Source organism: Stegodyphus dumicola, chromosome 2 (genome assembly GCF_044657685.1).
Source record: "Stegodyphus dumicola isolate Sdum_Otavi_A_Nest chromosome 2, ASM4465768v1".
Lineage (NCBI taxonomy): Eukaryota > Metazoa > Arthropoda > Arachnida > Araneae > Eresidae > Stegodyphus > Stegodyphus dumicola.
In genome coordinates, this window is record NC_140769.1 from 180,538,425 (window position 1) to 180,558,842 (window position 20,418).

Here is a 20,418-nt window from a genome sequence, read left to right on the forward strand (position 1 = left end):
TGAACAATAATTCGCTTTATTCCATTGGATAGCTTTGATGGTCGGCCAGGTCTTCTTTTATCTTGAATCATATGATTCTTTTTATATCGTTTAATGATATTAAAAACTGTTGAATGACTCATGTTAACTGTTTCAGCAGTTTCTCTAATAGATTTTTCACGATCAATATGCAAATTAATAACTAATTTTCGAATTTCAGGCAAAGTTTCTTTTCGTTTAGCATTCATGGCTGCACAGAGCTAAAAAACACAAAAATTCCAAAACAAACTGGAGAGAAAGACTGCAGACGATTTTATAAAGTATTGCTAATTGCTTCTGAGTAAAAATAAAAACCCAAAAAAATATTTTTATTGTAGTACGTAGTAGTATCTAATGGTGTCTCATCACTTATGTGAGCCATTTTTTGCTCCGTTCTAAACAATTGTATTTTTATTAAATTATTATTTTAATATTTTGAGAAAATTTATGTTATGTAATAATTGTTACTTTATTACAGTTTCCTTTTGTAAAGCACAAGTGTCCCATCACTTTTGTGAGACACTGTATATGGTTATCCTAGATGATTGATTACTATTTTTTTTATTTTACTGCAAAATGACAAGGTATTTATTAAAAAAAAAAAGGAAAAAAAGATTTTGCGGTAAAATCCTAGTATACGATACGGCCTTCGCATGATTTTGAAAATTGTCGCCAAGAACAAAATGACCCGTTTACTGCTCATCATCATGTCGCCAAATCCCGCTGTACCATACATGGAGATTATTCTGACTAAAGAATGTCTATGTAAAAAGCGGAGGGAAAATTTGCCAAGGGATTTGACGACGGAACAGCCAGAATTTCCCTCTCCGCGATGTGTACAGGAAATTGAGAAACACGTGTTAAGAAGAAACGTTCTTTGACAAAAAAGAAAACTATGAAAATCTGTTTTTAAATTATTGCGAAAAATCCAAGAAGAAACGCTTTATCAAAGAACGTTTTTTCTTGGATTTTTCGCAATAGTTTTAAAAACAGATTTTCGTAGATTTATTCCCCCCCCCCCGTCAAAATAACTAATTCATGAATTAATTTACTTGCGCCAAAAAATATTTTCTTTTCCTTTAGAGTTTAAAGATATTTTAAAAGATATTCATTTTATGAATTCTTGATAACGTGACCTTCGAACTTCGACACCGGTTTCGAGCTTTGGCGACAGATATATCGCACATGCACAGTTGTTTCCCGCTATGATGGAACCGGGCCACGTCTGTTGCAGAGAGGTTTTCCTTCTTTACAATACATATTTTTTTAATTCTAACCTTCATGGTACCGTATACTAGGATTAAACCTATTTTGTTTTATACGAGAACAGGTACTTTCTTTAGTTCATGCACTGCACACGCGATTCTCGAGAAATCGTTTTTTACTGGAAACCAAAAGTTGCAGGAAACTTGCTTGCCTTTCTAAAAAGACAATCAAATTGGAGCTGCGAAAATTGGCTCTATGCCAGCTGCCCGAATGACACTCACGTGATACACAATTCGCCAAAAAAGTGATCTCTTCCGACGTCGGCGCAAAACTCGCCTTTTTCGGCGGGATCGTTGTATGAAATTCCCTGACTTTTCCAGATTTTGACTAAAACACTTAAATTCCCTGACTTTTCCCTGAATTTTTTGGTCAATTTCCGAATTCCCTGACTTTTTCCAGTTTTCCCGGTAGCGTGGCAACCCTGTAAACATAAAATTGGTGATTTCCTGGCTATGGAAAGCGCTCTTTGATACTAAAAATGTTTTCGTCAACATTCCGATTAATGTTGATGAGAACAGACTAAGCAACAAGAAACCATTGAGCCCAATCCATGAGTATAATGTTCCTGTGGCAAAATGCTTTAGCTTCAATGACGATTGCAATGGGATCTCATTACAATAAGACTCCATTAAAGATTTAATCTTAGAATTCAAAACTGCACCCCAAAAAACAACGTAACTCTGGAAAGTGATGTGATGAACACCAGGTCCTGTGAAAGCAAGGAAACCATCCTTCCAAATGACTGCACCTGGAAAATTTTTAATTTGCGAGCACCAATCCCTCCAACCAAACCAACCAAGGAAATCAACCAAACCTGCAGTGATGGAGAGTAAGCCAGTTAACAGGAGGGGGGGAATTGATTTTCTTAATTGAAACATGTAGAACCTTTAATCCAAAATTAAAGAGCCTTTCTTTACACAAATAACATAGATGTTGTTCTTATTACAAAAGTCATGCTAGCTACCTCATACTATTCAATGAACATTTTGAATTATAAGAGTTTTTGTATGGATAGCGACAGTAAAAGTAAAACACAGCAGAAGTGCAGTGACAATTTTCGTAAGTTCAGCTTTAAATAATATCAGTCAAGAAATAGCCTTAACTCTACAATCCTCCAGATTAGAAGCTGCAGGAAGCATAAATTCTCAATCTTTTGGAAAACATTCTCCATACTATGCTATGTCGTGACTTGTATGTAAAACATATTAGTTGGGGTTGTCGCATATCTAACAGGAATGGAGACATCTTTTACAGTATCTCCTTTAATCACTCATTTTAACTCCATCCTCCAGATGAAAACACTTTCAAATCACTTCATCTCAGGCACAATCCTGACATTTTACACATTTTATCTATTCTACAAATATTCCTCTCTCAATGGAAATGATCACTAACCTCTATTCCTCTATTAGCTGCTTATCAAAAAATTTTCATGTACTCGCATGCTCCCTCTGTCAAATCAGAAATCAACAGAATGAACAAAGAGATTAAAAGTTTTGATCAGCGAATACAGGTAAAGTTCCTCAGAAGATGATGCTCTCTGAACTTTTATTTGAAATTTAAAAGGCAACAAAACCAGCAATAAATCAATCAACACTAACTCTGGGTTTGTTTACATGGACGGAGACAAAGCAAACAACATCTGTACTTCAAGCAACAATTCTAGCCTAAGCAACAATATTTTCACCTAATATGTACATAATACTGTTGAAAATTGGCTGCTCCAACCTTGCAGTGAAAATGTTCAGTTCACAATCCCTTCGGAAATCAAGAAAATAGCTAATACGTTGAAGAACCAAGGCCCCGGGGAAGAGATGATGCTTCAAGCAAGATAATTTTAAAACTTTCAAGAAATCACAAAAGTCTACAGCATATTCAACACTTGTCTAATTTAAATTATTTCCCTGCAGCATGCAAAAACATTATGGTTATTCTTATTTGTGAACCTGGCAAAAACAATTGCAAAGTAGAAAACTTCAAGCAATTATCTTATTGCCTTCTCTTAGAAATATCTTTGAAAAATCATTTTAATAAACTAGACCCAATTTTCAATACACTGCCTAAGCAGTTTGGATTTAGAAAAGGAATGCTGAATGCAGTTTATCCACATCATTGAATTTGTCAGCACTACCATCCACATCATCAGCTTGTAGTTTTCCTTATGCTAGATGTGGCAAAAGCCTTTGACTGTGTCAGGCATAAGTGCCTTATATATAAGCTTATTAACGTGGGCATCAGTGAAGAAATAGTACCACTAATTAACTCTTTTCTAAGCCACCATATGCCTTCAGTGTCAAGCAAGGCCAAGCAAGGCAGTTTCTACTCCAATACAGAGATTGAAGCTACAGGGTAGTAGGCCAGATCTTGTAACTCTGTCATTGTTATGGATTTTTCCGCCTTCAATGATGATAAAAATTCCTTCACCACTTGTTATATGCATGATACAGTCATCCTCTCAAAATCAGTGAACCCCAACCGTGCTACAGCCAGGCTCCAGAACAGAATACACAAGACAGAAGACTAGTACTCAAACTGGAGGAATTAATAATAAAAAATCTTAACTCATAATAAAAAATCCTGACTCATCTGCAGACATAAGAGAAGAGGCATCAAACAAGATTTCACTTTCTTTAATGAAAAAATTCCCCGAATCACCAGTGCAAACTATCTGCAAGTTCACTTCAGTGGCATTCTCACCTGAAATGCTCAGATCACTAATTCTATCAGCAAAACACTGGGAAGGCTTCCAAGATCAAGCACTTCCATCAAAAACAGCATTTATACTGCGATCATCCAGCCCATTCGCAACTATGTCTCGCTTGCCTGAAGTGCTGCCACAAAAACTGATTTCAGTAAGCTGCACTGAGAAAGGTGTTTTGAAAAATTGCTGAGACCCTTTGGTTAATTAGGAATGAAATTTTTCACTGAGACCTAATAATTGATCCCATAACAGACCCCCATCCACAGACTGAATACAAATTTCTTCATCAAAGACAAAAATAACGATCTCGTACATTATGCTGACCATTTTCAAATAGGGACCTTTTGTTACATACTACAACAACCTCAAGTCTTTTACTAACAACTTCCTCAAAAGCGTTTCTCCCTTTTTAATTTTTTTTGCACTAAGACTTGACCTGTAAAAATTACGAAAGCAGGCCATCGCTTTATTCAAATTAATTTACTCTAGTCTCATGATTTTTGCTGATTGATGAATTTTTTCAGCTCTCTCCTACATCTTTAATTTTACAGTCATCAGCTGACAACTGCTCACATTCCTGATTGGTCAAAGAATTTTTTCAGCTCTCTATGAGGTCCACAATACGATGCACTTTTGCCTGCTTTCAATCCTAGTTAAGTGAGGAAAAATTCCGTTCATCGCTAGCAAGACTTTATTTCCTTTACGAGGCCTGGCCTTCCTTTTATTTATTTTTCTCCCAGCATTTCTCCAACTTTGGATCTTCATTTAAGATTCCATATGCATACTTTCCTACTGAAACTTCATTAAAGTGAAAGTAATAGCTCATAAAAGTATTCACTGAAACTAGCATAAAAAAAAAGAGTACCAAAGTATGCTAAATTTATTTTTCTGAGAAGGTAAACACTGTTATATATAAAAATTCAGAGCAAAGGGAAAAAAATAAAGTGCATTAACTGACTGAGAAAATTAATTTAGAATTTGAGCAGGGTTCATAGCCACATTTTAGTTAAAAAAATAAGCACCTATAAGCACTTTTCAAGCACATTTTAAGAAAAAAAATAAGCACCTGTCTAATTACATCATACACAACTTCATAACCTTAAAAATTAGACTTGTAATTTAAAATATGAGAAATGAAGTACTTATTAAGAGAGAATAAGCATTACCTCAACCATGAAAAATAAATACTTTTTTGTTTTTAATTTTAAATAATAGTTCAATTTAAAGAACTAGTTTACAATGAGAGAAAAAAAAACTATGAAGAACTAAACTATATTACAAGATTTAATGATGAAATTTCAGTTCAAAATAGAGAAAATAAATAATAATAAGGCATATTTATTGTATTCGCTTGGAACCTAATAATAAATACAATTTATTTTCCACTCATATTGATATTTAAATAATTTAAATCTAAATTCTGAACATTTCCTAAATTTTCATTCTATATCAGTTTTCTCTTAAAAGATATTGCAAGCAAAGTAATTTAAGTAAAAAAGAGGAACATTTCTGAAATCAGAAGATAGAAATTTGCTTCCTGCAGTCATCTTTAACTTAACTAACCCGCATACTTGGCTTAAATTAACCAATTTAAAACTAACCCGCATACTTGGAAACTGGCGAATATTCGGGCAGTCGAGTAAAACTGAAGGAGCGGAGGGTAGACTGTAGCCGCTCTTTAGATTTTTCCGCTAAATAAATGCTTTTGACATTTCAATATGTGCATCATATAAAAATAAACCAACGGAACTAAAACATATTCTGCTTAGCAAGCTTAGTAAAACTATTTTAAGTGTTCATAAACAAATCTCGGATTGAACATTAAAATTAATTATCTCTGCAAAATATCGCAAACGTAATTGCGCAATATGTGCGCCGTAATTCTTCCCTAAGTGATATTACGCAATCGGAATCAACAACTGGCGGTATTGGAAGAATAAAGAACTAAATAACTGGGGTGTTTTTCATTCTAATTTTCAACAGATGGCGTTAAATTTCCGGAATACAATCATTCTTCGCTTCAGTTGGTAGACCGCAGAACTTTTAGTCCTATTCAATTCAGATTGGAAAGTGACCAAAAAAAAAAAAGGGGGGGCGGAACTGTAACAGTTTCAATATTCAAGATTTTGCGGAGAAAGAGGAGACCTCCCAACCTTCGTACTGTATAATATATTGGCCAAAAAAATGAAATTATTTTGACTATTTCATTACTTTCCCTTTATTTAAGCCATTCCGAATATCATTCCTTAGAAAGCTAATCTGTGTTAAAACACAACCATTTTTGGAAGTTTACTATACTTCAGCAGTTACTGCAACTATGTTATTATAAACATTCATATATATATACTCATAATATAAGCATAAAGATCATAATAAACACGAATATGAACTGACCAAGCGAAACGAGAATGCAAATTTTTAAGATCTTGATAGAAATTCAAACGTGTGTAGTATTTGGATGGAAGGAAAAGAATGCTGAATGTAGCGGAATTTTCTACAGCTTTCGCAATTCTTTGACCAATAGAACGACAGGCACCTGTCTGTACTCTTCCTGCACACCAATGGTTATGTTAATGCAGAGAAAGGGGGGAAAGCTATTTCAGCGAGTATGATTCACCATCTGGCATTCCATATTAGGAAGAAAAGTTGTTTATTTAGTTTCGGCTTTGGTACAGGGAAAAATAGCAGGTTCATTAAAAAAAAAAAAAAAAAAAGCACTAAAAGCAAAAAATAAGCACTAAAAACAAAAAAAAATAAGGGCTTTAAAGAAAAAGTAAGCACCTATAAGGGCCTTTATATTTTATTTTCAAATATAAGGACTTATAAGGACCGCTACGAACCCTGTTGAAATATACATTGCTTCTCAATATTTGTTATTTTTTATTTAATTCAGTAATTCTCTTTTTGTTTTAAAGTATTAAAAATAACCAATATCTAATATACAACATCCAAAATTTATATTAGCATTATTTCATAAAATACACATTCATTTATAGACAGATACTTATTCTCTACCTTCCTGGTAGCTGCTTTGCTATCTTAGACCACTGGTTTCCCCAAAGACTGTGATAATGACATATTTGTTGCTCTTCTTCTACTGTCCATGCAGTTTTCTTTATCTCTGGATTTAAATGGTTATGCCATCTGAGAGGGGAAAATGTACTATTTGAACTTTCCAAAAAACACAAATGCAGAAAAACAATATTATCCTGAACAAAATTTTTAAAAATATATTTATTTATTTATTTAATTGATTTACATTAAATGCATTAATTCATTCAATTCTTAACATTTTTTTAGTTAGAAATTTTTAAGAGGGGGAAGGGAAAGAGATGAATTTTCACATACAGTATTTTCAGATCAGATCTGAAACATGATAAAAGCAGTAATAAAAATAATCCCTATTTCCTCAGTACTTATTAGACACTGAAACCAAACAATCTGGATAAAAAGCCTGTTTCACAAATAAAAATTTCATACTGAGAGGGAAAAAATCATATTTCTAATGATTGCTTACAAAATCTACTCTTGTGCGCTGCACAGCTGATATAAGAGAGATGGAAAATAACTTTTTTTTAAATTATTAATATCACCTCAGCTTCTTTACATGTAATTTGCTTAAATGTTTTTATTATCCTTAGTTTATGTTTATAAAAATGCGAATATGAAAATCATTAAAATCACTATAAATAAGAAAGATGAAAAAAATTTAACTTTATTCTGCCTTACCCCGCCCTTCAAAAAACTACAATTTTAAACATCAAAAATCCCAAAAATAAAAATTATATTCTTAAACTTTCACATTAAAGCCGTACACTTGGCGCTTTTTTGTTTTCGTGTGTTTCCTTTAGCATCAAGTGTCACCATCTTGGTTTGGCTCCTTATGCCTAGTAATAATTGCCTTTACAACCACTGCAACCATACTTTCAGATTATTCCCCCTTTTTCAGACTATATACTAATTTTAGATGTACCTAGGAGATATTTGCTGCTAAGGTGTATTTTCATTATAACACAGTATTAAAAGTTAATATTCCACCATTCGAAAATTACTTAACTCCGAAATCTCGCCATTGTATGTTTCTCTAGTTTAAGGAAAAGACATGGCAGAAAAGAGAAAAGCTTCCCTTGTATTATTCCCTAGTCTCTTATTTGAAAATTAACAAAGGCAATCCCTAAAGAAGAGGTTTCAAAACAGCAGTAGTTTCTCTTTACAGGGAAAATAAAAGGGGGCAGAAATGCATTTAGATTACCTGTCCTTTTAAGTGGAAGCTTTCCAAACTCCCCAGTCTTAGTTAAATAAAAATACTTTTTCACTAATTAAAGGAAATATTATTTATTGTATTTCTCATCAATACAATATATATATATACAATCTGTTTTTCACTGTATTTCTAATCATTCTTAATGGCAACAATGGAAAGGTTGCCCGATTATAGATAAAGGCAGGATTGGATTGGATCATTTTAATTATTGCAAAGAACCTGAGGGCTATCTGCCTAAAGGGAGGGATGCCTTTGGAGGACTTTCTGAGGGAAACTGGCTTGTATACACGTCACACATGGGGAAAACCACAAAAATGCCCATGCAGCCAGCCCGTTCGTGGGACTTGAATCTCGGACTGAACCACCAATGTTCAGCGTATTTACTGCTTGGCCGCTGATGGGCCAGATGATGGCATGTGTTACTTTATCAATGGTACTTTTAGCTTAGTCATGATAGAAATAGTCAAATAAATACATAATTATGATACAAGTTTAAAAAACTTGATAAAAGATAAATTAACTTTTTTCAATTATTTGGTTACAGAAATAAGATTTAAGCACTTTTAGAATTTGTCATTCACAGCAAATATTATCCCTCCATATTATTTTTAAATTTATGATTAACAAATAGTATCTCCCTATATACTTATTAAGCTAATATTTTTAAACTAAAGATTCAGATTAAAGCTTCCATTGTTAATTCACTGCTCAACTTCAAAATGAATTCTGCAATCCCACACATAATTTGAAAAAATAATGTTAAATAAAAAGTAAGTCTCAAGATTAATTTCTAATTTAGCGTTTCAAAAATCCAAGTGCATCAGAAATGCATAAAAATGTTTCATGTGTTATAAGTAGACAACTCAATTACCTACAGCTAACAAAATGAAAGTAAGGTCATGTGTTAATCAAATTGCACAAATGCAAGGGGGAAATATATCATTTGTAATACAAATGTATTAATGTTCCACTCCATAAAATGTTGAGACTTCATAAAACATTGAAATATCCATATACTACATTATTAAATATTCTAGAAACTATAATTAGCTGAAATGCAATCATACCTTTCACGACACTGCTTCCCAATTCTCCCTTTCAGATGTTTAGCGATAATTGTCCATTTTTTAGGACCATATTTTTTCACCAATTCAATAACTTTTTCATCTTCCTATTAGCACAAAATTAACTATTAATAAAAATATTATTTATTAAAAAATTCATGAAATAAATCATTGTAGATGACACATTCAGATACTGAATAAATTAAACAAACAAACAAAAAAAAAAAAAAGAAAGAAACATTTCTATGTACATGTAAATAGATAACATGTAAAACTAGTAATAAATGTATGATTGCATTATACAGGCACTTTTTTTTTAAATCTGCAGATCTCTCTTACAGAATAAATTCCATAAAACCCGGGTAAATATTTTAAATCTTTAGCAGTTGCAAGATTAAGCACTTCTTTCTTCCCAAATACATGCAATATCAGTCGGATATAAATTTATAATGCTAGTTAGTTTACTTGTGCCCACTGCAGTATGTAACTGGAATACGAGCTCAGCTCGTTCTTGTCCATCCAAATTTTAAATTAAATCAGGAAAAGAAAGAAAAGAAAACCACTGTAATTTCTTTTTTCATGAAATGAATTGAAGGATTAAATTTCTCATATTTATGACTAGGTTAGACAATGAATAATATAATTGAAATTTTTCTTAATTACTTTTTTTTAATAAAATAAATGTCAAATGCACAATAAATATATGTATTCTATGAATTTAATTTTTTCAAATAATTAATGTATGTACTATTCTATAATTAAAAAAACAGTGTCTAAAGAAATTGCTTATAGAGACAAGTAATATGATTATAATAATACTAAATAATTGGAATCTAAAATTTAAAAGAAAGAACTGCATTTTTGTAACATCTGATGATTCATAACTTCAATATTATTGCGTTCTATGGGTTCCTGGATTCGAAGTAATTGATGGTAAAGCTTGATGAAGAATGAAAACATGTTTTATTCGCCAATAAGCATTATTAACAGGACAGTTCTAAAAACATATTAAAGTCATCAAAAAACTACAACAAACACGCAAACACTACTCAATCGATTGCTCTCATGCTAACCTCTAAACTAAAGTCACTACTTTCTCCCCACACAGGCAGGGTACATATATATAGCTTGATACCTTTGAGAATATTAATGAGAAAACTGCGAAGAATGTATTCTAGAATGTTCTCGCATCATATACAGCATATCACCAATTTTGTCGTAAATATCGCTAAATGGCAATTTAGAGCCAAATCTAGCAGTCCTGCCTTTCACTGCCTTTTTCTGGCAATGCTAACCCCAATTATCTCACAGCGGCTGGGCATTTTGCAGCACTGCTCCCTCCCAAGGACTGCATGTCTCGGGCAGTACAATACTTGGTCAGAAGCCAAATTCAGTACAAACAAATAAAGCAATCAAAAAGGCAATCAAACAAAGCAAACAAAAAAATCTGAAGCCTTTCAGATTTCATATTGCATCTAAACGGGCATTTCTTTCACAGAGCGATTCAAAACGTGATATGAAAATTAATACAGACATTCAAAGTCATTCGATGCAAAATAGTGTTAGACACTGTAACGTCTTTGCGTTGCTATGCTACCAACATAATACCTGTAAGAAATGTAAAGAAACCTCATGTATAAAATATCCGTGCTTGAAGATGCACGTGATGTTAATGGTACACTTTGAAATCATTAATTTTGTTAATAAAAAATCAGTCAAATTAAAAAAAAAAAAGGTTTTACAAAATATGAAATAGTTGATAAAATAAATACCCAATTTGGGCTTCCAGATGCCCATATTCGAGTGGAGGAGTTATTCAAAATTTGATGTCTTTAGCTACCACTGTTTTTTCACAATGCAAGAAACATATGTACATTTATGCAGACTCTTCATTATTTAATTTTTTTAAATATAATGCAAGGCTCTAATATTTGGTGGCAACAATTTGAAAAGTGATTCAGACTTTTATAGTAAACATATGTAAAATGCCAAAATGAAATTAATAGCCCTTCTGGGCTAATAAATTAAGTAAAAGAAACAAATATTTACACTATTCGCAAATAACTAAGTACAAGTTACATACACAAATTATTTAGGAAAATTAATCTATAAGGATTATCAATATCTTTATGAGAACCACTATGTACTATGGCCATAGTATAGGAGTATAGATAGTAGTCTAGATGTTGATCCACTCCCAGGCAAACCTGCATACAATTTTCAACCGGATATAGTGGTTTTACACGTACTCCTCAGGTGAGAAATGTGCATCTGGAGAGTGGCTGAAGAGCGGGTCACTTGGCAGACTGAGATCGCGACCGAAAAGCATCTGGGAAAGAGAATAGCCAGTGCTCTCATGGACGAAACTACGGTAAGCAAGCAGGAACATGGACAGCTTGCAATCTCAGTCTTCTTGATTCTTGGAAACAATGAACGAGCGGTGGTTCATGATTGTATGGTTAAATCTTTCCACCATGCCATCAGAGTGCGGATGTAACAGGGGTCATCTGCATTTGCTTGGTTTCCAATAAGTCTTAGAGTCCCTTAAACACAGCCGAAGTAAAGTCCTTGCCTAGGTTGGAATGAATCTGGAGAAGAGTCCCAAACCAAGACACCCAGTTCTGTTATAGAACTTCAGCTGTCCTGACAGCCTCTTGATCTGGAATTGGGTATGCTTAGGTCAGTTCGTAAAATAATCCATGACAACGAGGATGTATTTGTTGTCAACGGCAAAGGTCTAAGTATGTTGAGGCCGATTCGCTCAAAAGGCACACCTACGTTGTATCACTACAGCTGTCCCCAGCTACATCCCTTCAGTCCTTTCCTTGGCTGCACAAGCATCACAAGATCGGCACCACTTCTCAACACTGATTCTTGCTGAACATCAGCTATTTCCTTCAAAACATCAGCTATTTAATTTCGAAGAAACAGCAGTCACATCTCTTACTAATCCCATTATTATGTTACGTAATGCGTTACATTCGAACAATGGCTAGCTCAGAAGGGATTCATAAGTCATCTACCTGATGAATTAACAGCTATCTTATCATAAATGGAGAACTTCATTTAAACTTAAGCAAAAAGGTTTATTTACACATAAAGACAAGTTAAAAGAATAAAAAATATTTATCTGGCTACAATATCTATCTAACCACATCATGCAAACATCGTCCTTAGCTATCTAAACCGCAACTATTCTTTTTTCTCTGGCGTCCCATGACATCAGTCTCTCTAGCCTTTGATTCGCTGGCATAGTGATGCCATTCCCAACACTCATTGTCACTTTCACATAGTCAATATAAGACTCCATTTCAAAAGTAGATTGAATCCCAGAAAACCCAGTACCTTTTAGTTGTAGGACCGATGATGGAAATGTCCTGCCACTTGGATTTAGTACTGCATGATTCCTTCAGCTCTATTATTTTCATTTCACATATAATGTTCTTCAACAAAATAAGTGTAAAATATTGTAATATCTTAGTTATTATTAATTACAGGCTTTAAGAAACACTACACATAAAGCTAACATTTTACAGATAGCAATATTCAAATACATTTTTTTTAATAAAATCTCTTCTGCATCATACATTCTACAATTCATATAAATCAATAAGCTGTATTTTATGTTAAAATACACACTTGACTAAAATATGGCAAAAATTACCTTAAAGCTGCTTTAATGCAAGCAAGAGTACAAATAAATATAATTTAAATTATAAAATAAATATAGAAAGTAAAAGTAAGAGCCTGAGAGTATGTGCAAATTTACAGACATGTAGAGAAAGAGGTACATGCAAATTACTTCTTTAGTCCATGGGCCTTTCACTAATTCAGGGTTGATCACTTTGTACCATCGCTGTTGGCACTGCACATCACTTCGATCAGGAAACATCCTGGATATAGCCTCCCACTGGCTTTCTCCATATGTTTCCACATAGAATTTCAATCTTTCATCCTGTAACAATAGAAACAAATGTTGACATCCCTATACATATTTTAAACAGCAGTAAAAAACTCAATATTCTGCATATCTTACAGTTACTTGTTAGGTTAGGTCGATTAATTATGGCAAATACTTCAAATCTGTCTATAAATCTATAAAGTGTTCCATTAGAAAGGGATCATAGTTTGAGGACAGTCATTTTATTTTTGAGATTTTGATTTTTATGTGGATGTGGGTGTATGAAGCTAATACTAAAATGATTAAGACTGAATTAAAATTTAATTTTTTGTTTGTGAATTTATGTGGTGACAGCAGTTCAAAGATTCTAGTTCAGAATTTTATTTTAGATAATTTAATTTAATTTTTAGACAGTTAATAATTTTAGACAGTTTTGGGATGCCGTTAAGGAATTCTGTTAGCTACACATATAAAAAGAACAGAAAATTTTAAATAAGTCGATATTTCCTTTTTGTACTGCGTAGATTAGATAACATGTATTTCCATTTTTATGTTATTTCCTTGTTTAATTTAAAATGCAGTTTATTGAGATTATATATATATTTTTAAATTATGTTTTAGATGCCATATTACCAGGGGAGAAAATTAGACATAAACAAAAATGGCGGCAAAAAATTGCCAATTTTCATCAAGGGGCACCCTGAAATATATTTTTTAGTTAAAAAAATATACAGGACTTAATAAATTAAAATATTTGAAAAATATTATCAACGCATAAATTTATACCTCTTCTTTCAACCATCTTCCTCGATTAATTATTTTATTGCGAACTCTTAAAACAGGAGCTGATGAACCAAAATCACTTTCATCATATTCTGATGATGAATAGGAGACAGATCGTGAGCTATGGAAGAAAGAAAAATGAATTCTAAAAATATAAAATGATTAACTATAATTGAATTAAAACATCTAAAAAGAAGTTATGTGACAAAAATCAAATTTTACAGAAGCAAACAAAAAATTATTCCATTCCTCACAAGAATGTCAGAAGTCATCAACAAAAAACTGAGATCAACGTGACTTGTATCCATGTAATTCAGGATTGGGGGGAAGGGGGAGGGGGACATTCTCGTCAGGAATGAAATAGTTGTTTGTTTCTCTTGTAAAATTTGAATTTCGTCACATAGTCCCTTTTTACATCTTCTGATTCAATTTAGGTTAAAACAAAATCAAAGAAATCATTTTCAAATTTTTCAATAAATTTCTTTTTGATATCAAGTGAGCATGAACTATAAAATTTCTTACATATTTTCAATATTAGTTTATTAAAAAATGCAAATTTAAGTTTTTTAAAAAACTACCTAAGCTAAAATTTCTTTATTATTTTACAATATTTAAATGATGATCTGATATATTACATACTACATGCTCATGCATCCCGACACCCACAGTGAAGAAAGCAGATATCAGGCCACTGCAGCCATGGGTCACTAATGGCTGTTGTGACACTGAGTGTAGTTTTTTTATTAGTTGAGTTTGAGTTTAGTATTACATATAAACCTCAGAAAACAGTCTCATTTCGGGTAGAGTAGACTTTAAGGTACCCCTTGTATTATGGCGAAGTTGTTTGATTTATCGCCAAGTTGTTGTTTCATTTATAGTAGCCTGAGTAGTTGAATGTTATGGAAACCCTATTGCGATGTAATCGGATGCATGATTCTGGGAAATTTTGAATCATGAGATGTTTTGTAAGTGTTTTTGTGGGGTGTGTTAAAACCATTTAGATGAATTTAAATGGGTTTGTAGGAAGAACAGTTTAAATGGTCAATATGTGAAGCATTCGATCAGAAAGAGTACCTGGTTTGAAAAAAGTCATTTGAGTACGATTGTTATTTTGATTTTTACTTGGCTCTGGGTGTATGAAGCGAACTCGAAAATCACGGTAAGTGAATATTTGCTTTTGATAGCGCTTAAATGTATAACATGTTTCACCTTTTTTATGTCATTTTATTGTTTGGTTTAAAATGTATTTTACTGAGATTATGTATTTTTTGTTTGCCTATATTGTAGAGTTTGTTGCTCCTTTGACTTTTTAAGTGCAAATACATCGATGTGTACATGGACAAAGTAAAGGGAGTGCGCAATGCAAGTTTGTGCAATTTAGGGATTATTTTTAAGTGAAAATAGGTCGACGTGTACATGGATAAAGTCAAAGGAGTGCGCAATGCCATTTTTGTGCAATTCGGAGTGTTTTTTTAAGTGAAAATTAAAAAAACACTCCGACACTGTTTTTTTAAGTATTTTTTAAGTGAAGTCGATGTGCACATGGATACCGAGTTTGTGCAATTGTTTGTCTTGTTACTTTGCCGGCGATTTTTGGTGCAAAAACCGCCGCTTCGCAAGCCAAAATAACGAGTCAAAGAATTGCAAAAAATCGGCATCCACGTACCGCCAAAAGTCGTCAAGTTTCGACAAGAGGTACCCTAAACTACACTTTTACCCTCATTTCATATAAGGATCACATTATTCAAACTTTTCATTTAAAAATAAACATTATTTCAAAAAAGGGTACTCTTCTGCTATTGGGACCTCATTCAGGAATGCATGTATGTAAGTATGCGCGTGCATGTGCATCTATGAGTATGCATGCATATGTGCATATATGAATACGTATGCACACACAAACATATGCATGTACATGTATACACATTGCATACATAAACTCATACATACATGCATATATTCACACATTTCTGAATCTAGTTCCGATAACAGAAGAGTACCAAAACGTATAAGAAATATAAGACTAATTACTAACTAAGACATGTTTCTAATGCATCTAATTTCATAACTATGTTTTAACAGTTAATTTTTGTTTTGCATGTTTTTAATAATTGTTAACTTTTAAAATAAAAACTTAAAAATGAAAACTATTGAAGGCTGAGTGCCCTTTATTTATTGATAATCAAAGAAAAATATTAACTGCTAAATTAATATTTGAACATCAGTATAATAAATGTAACAAATAAATAAATCCACACTTACATTCAGAATACTTACAGACAGAATGTTAAAATTCTACAATAGATCATCACTAAAATCACATCAAGTAATTTTTGTGAAGCTAAATAATTTGATCTTTACAATGGTAACTGACTTCAGTTCATGACATACACACACATATTTTTAATTAAGAGGAAAAATGCATAAAAGAAAAAAAAAATTACAAATTCAAGCCACCTTGTCAAATTATAACATGTAATAACATATGTAACAGAGTTTATAACTTGAACTTCCAAAATTTCAATCTACTTATCATTTATCTGTCTAATTTACAACTGTGATTTTTAACAGGACCTGATCTCAAATGATGCACATATACTAAATCTACATTTTCCATGTTATGAATTTCAGCATGTAATTATAAAATCATCTTTAACATTCATTTACAACCTATTCTACACTACATTTGTGACAGAAATACCTTACAAACTCGCTTCTTACATCACAGAATTAAATTATACATCTCATTAATTAATTATACCCTCTTTTAAACTTTATTTCTTTCGAAGTCCGAATATAAAAGTTCAAAATAAATTGTTGCGAGAAAGAAAAAAATGAATTTGAAACGCATTTGAAAATAAATGCTATACAAATACACAAATAAATTTAAGTACATAGCTAAGCTGTATTTCTGGCTTTACGTATTTTACATCCTGTTTCATTATGACATAAATTGAGAAAGTTTTACTAACCGTGATTTTATATCCTTTCTGACCCTTCGCCGTAACATTCTTTACGTATAGTTAAATACCGATGTTGATCATTACTTTTTATTATAAATCAATCAATTTACTGCCGAAATATAGGTTAAGTTACATTTCTGCAGGAAACTAAACCCAAACAAAACAAAAGCTCCCGCGTAGTCTTAAGTACGCTAAAAGCAGACAGAAGCGTCGGCCAATCACAGAGCAGCAGGAACAAGACCAGGTGCAAATGTAGAAAGTAATGAACGGAAGACTCACCTAAAAGTGTGTTTATTTTTAGTAAGGGAAGAACTACATTACTGAAACATAAAACGCTAAATAACTTGATATTTCTTTCGTTCTTTCAATGAATATACTGGAAAAAATTCGTTGTTTAATTCAAAGCGCAATTAAAAAAATTTAACACGACTTTGAGAAACAATAAATTGGACATCCTAGTTAAAATTAGCAACTACAATAGAAATTTAATAAGTGGAAAGAAGAACGTCAAATTCGAAAACAACCTACTTCTTAATAAATAGATTTTATCGTTATTGAAATTTTCATGAACACATTCCATTATTGGAATTCATAAATCTATTATTCCTCAGCGTTGGCTTATCCAACTGAAAATTTGTGAATGTGCTGTTTACACTAATGTCCATATATTAAGGATAATTCGGAGTGACGCGGAAATCGAACTCTAAAATAAATATATCACCTGTAAAATCACTACACACATCTTCAAGAATCATATGCAAATTTCAGGAAGTAACCAGATGACACCGATGGTACGTCACAATGACGAGAGTGTAAGAGAGTGATATATAAGGAATACAGGCAAAGTAGTAAAATAGTTCGCAGGCGCTTTATAAGCATTTCAGTGCAATAACCGAATAGTTATGACACAAAGGACGCATTTGGATGATTTTTTACGTGGTAGAATTATCGGCTGTCTGGAATGTGGGCGTACCCAACTGGAAGTATCAGACGAATTTGGAATTGCCCAGAGTGTCATCTTCAGGCTTTGGCAACGATTCGAAGATAATGGTAATGTGAGTAGACGTTACAGCACAGGTCGCCCCAGAGTTACAATGCCGAATGAGGACCGGTATTTGGCAGTTACTGCCAAAAGAAACAAGCGGAGCACAGCCTCAGACCTGTCTCGTCAGCTCTCTTCAGCCACTGGTACGACAATTTCAAGACAGACCGTCTACAGACGCTTAGGGCAAATTGGTCTATATGCTCGTAGACTTGTCAGATGCGTTCCACCTACTGCAACTCAGTAGAAAGCATGCATTGTGGACACCGCAACAGTGGGCTTGTGTGATGTTTTCCGACGAGTCCAGGTTTAGCTTGCAGTCTGATTCTCGCCGGACTTTCATATGGAGAGCTCCAGGTACCCTTTACCACCAAGAAAACATCATTGAACGACACCGTTACGGTGGTGCAGGAGTGCTCGTTTGGGGTGGAATTATTCCGGGTTCCAGGACTGACCTGCATGTTCAAATTGGAACCATGACAAGCCAAATCTATCGAGACGTCATTCTGGAACATGTACGTTTGTTTCGGGGCGCCATGGGCGCACACTTTGTGTTTATGGATGACAACGCCCGTCCTCACCGTGCAAACATCGTAAGCGAATGCCTTCAATCGGAGGATATCACCCATATGGACTGGCCAGCATTCTCACCGGACTTGAATCCAGTAGAGCACGTGCGGGACATGCTTGGCCGACGAGTTGCAGCCCGTCAACCTCCTCCTACATGTCTACAGGGAACTTCGGAGAGCATTGCGTTTTGAGTGGTGTAATATCCCCCAAGATCAGATCGATAATTTGATACTCAGCACGCCTGGGCGTTGTACGGACTGTATTGCATCGTCTGGGAGACATACAATGTATTAACAATCATACCAACCATGTAATATTGGTTTTTTGTAAATAGGGCTTTTGTAATTTGCTCCAGGGAGAAAAAATCACTAATTGTTTTTTAATAATATCAAACATATAGCAATTTTTTTTTGCTGTTTACCTTTTTAATAAATAAACTTTACAAATAAGTCGAATTTGTTTTGCTTCTAACTCTTCCTTTGCCTGATTTTGCATTATCCTTAATTCATGGACATGAGTGTAATTCTTAAAACTTCCTGAAAGTTAAAAATTAGTTATAAAGCAATGAAGTATATTCTATACTTATCTAAATTCGCAAATATAAAATAAGCTGAATCCCAATAGTACTCACCAGGACTATTATTTTGACATTTTGTTCTTATGCTAGTTCCAGTGTATAATTTTTGCTTTTATTAGCACCTTAACGAAGCTTTAGCAGGAAAACCATGTGTGCGGAATCCTGAAATTATGTATGTATTTATTTATTAATGCAGTTTCTCCTCAGAGGCAGATCTGTCCTTGTCTCTTAATTCGCCTAATGAGTTCCCGCACATCTCCCTCCCCAGACACGAATCACTTGCGACGTGAATTACCTTTCGCAAGTGGTTCCTTCTCTTGTTGATTATGATCATTGATCAACTAAACACAGAATCGTTTCAAAATTCATGATGTAACCCTTTAAAATTGATTCTGGCCCATTTTCGCTATCAAAATTATTAAATAAAGTCCTTCAGTGTTTTTACCACTATTCACTGTGGAAGACAGCTTACCATTTGTTTATTTTTAACAATTCGACACTAAATTTTACTCTTTGCGGAACCCTCTTTTAGGTGATAATAATTAATCACTGATGATGTAGGGATAAAGGCATTAAGCCTATGAGCTTCATAATTGAAAACTTACTTGATCTTTGGTGGGAATCCTGAATGGTCACGGGTTACTACTTGTAGCATCGTATTATAGCGAAATATTCCTTGTAACACCATCTGTTGAGAAGAATACCCTGCATGATCTGAAACCCAATTTGACTGAATAAGATTAAACCCATGATTTGTATACTTCTTCAGTTTAGCGAGCTGAAAGTTGATTGGTAACAATAATTTTTTAGACTAGCATATGGACTGTATTTACTAGTTTAGGGACTAGAATAGTAAGTATCAGTGGCATAGCATCAGTGGAGCAAGGAGGAATCTGTCCCAGCAAATCCAAGGGGCGCCAAATTGATGCTACGAAATTTTTGATTAAATATTTTCCAATTTTGGCAAACAGATAGGGGCGCAAATTCTTTATTTGTACCCCGGCGTTGGAAACTCTAGCTGCTCCTGGTAAGTACATTTATGATGTACAAATTAAAACTAAATTTAGCGTAAACATAGTAAGGAAATATTTAAATTGTCCAATACAGATTTACAGTATTCATTCATGTTTTTTCTGAAGATCACCTCTTGCGGACGAGCAATTAAGTGAGAATCTTTGATGTAGCAAAGTTTTTTTTAGCTTTTATTCTTCTATGAGTTACTAGTTAGTTGATTGAGAATACTGTCCTATAATACTTGCAGGCAAGACT

General features: G+C 33.4%; 1 protein-coding gene across 1 annotated transcript in view; it reads right to left on the reverse strand.

The window, feature by feature from the left end:
- LOC118183736 (uncharacterized) overlaps positions 1–17,165 on the reverse strand; it is a 93,818-nt gene extending 76,653 nt beyond the window's left edge. Inside the window, exons 1-5 of the mRNA XM_035353335.2 lie at positions 16,970–17,165; positions 14,001–14,118; positions 13,116–13,268; positions 9,317–9,420; positions 7,001–7,129 (exon numbers count right to left, since the gene is read on the reverse strand). Of these exons, the coding sequence (XP_035209226.1) occupies positions 7,001–7,129; positions 9,317–9,420; positions 13,116–13,268; positions 14,001–14,118; positions 16,970–17,007 (542 nt within the window). The 5' untranslated portion in view covers positions 17,008–17,165. The remainder of the gene's footprint in view (positions 1–7,000; positions 7,130–9,316; positions 9,421–13,115; positions 13,269–14,000; positions 14,119–16,969) is intronic.
- Positions 17,166–20,418: the final 3,253 nt, after the last annotated feature.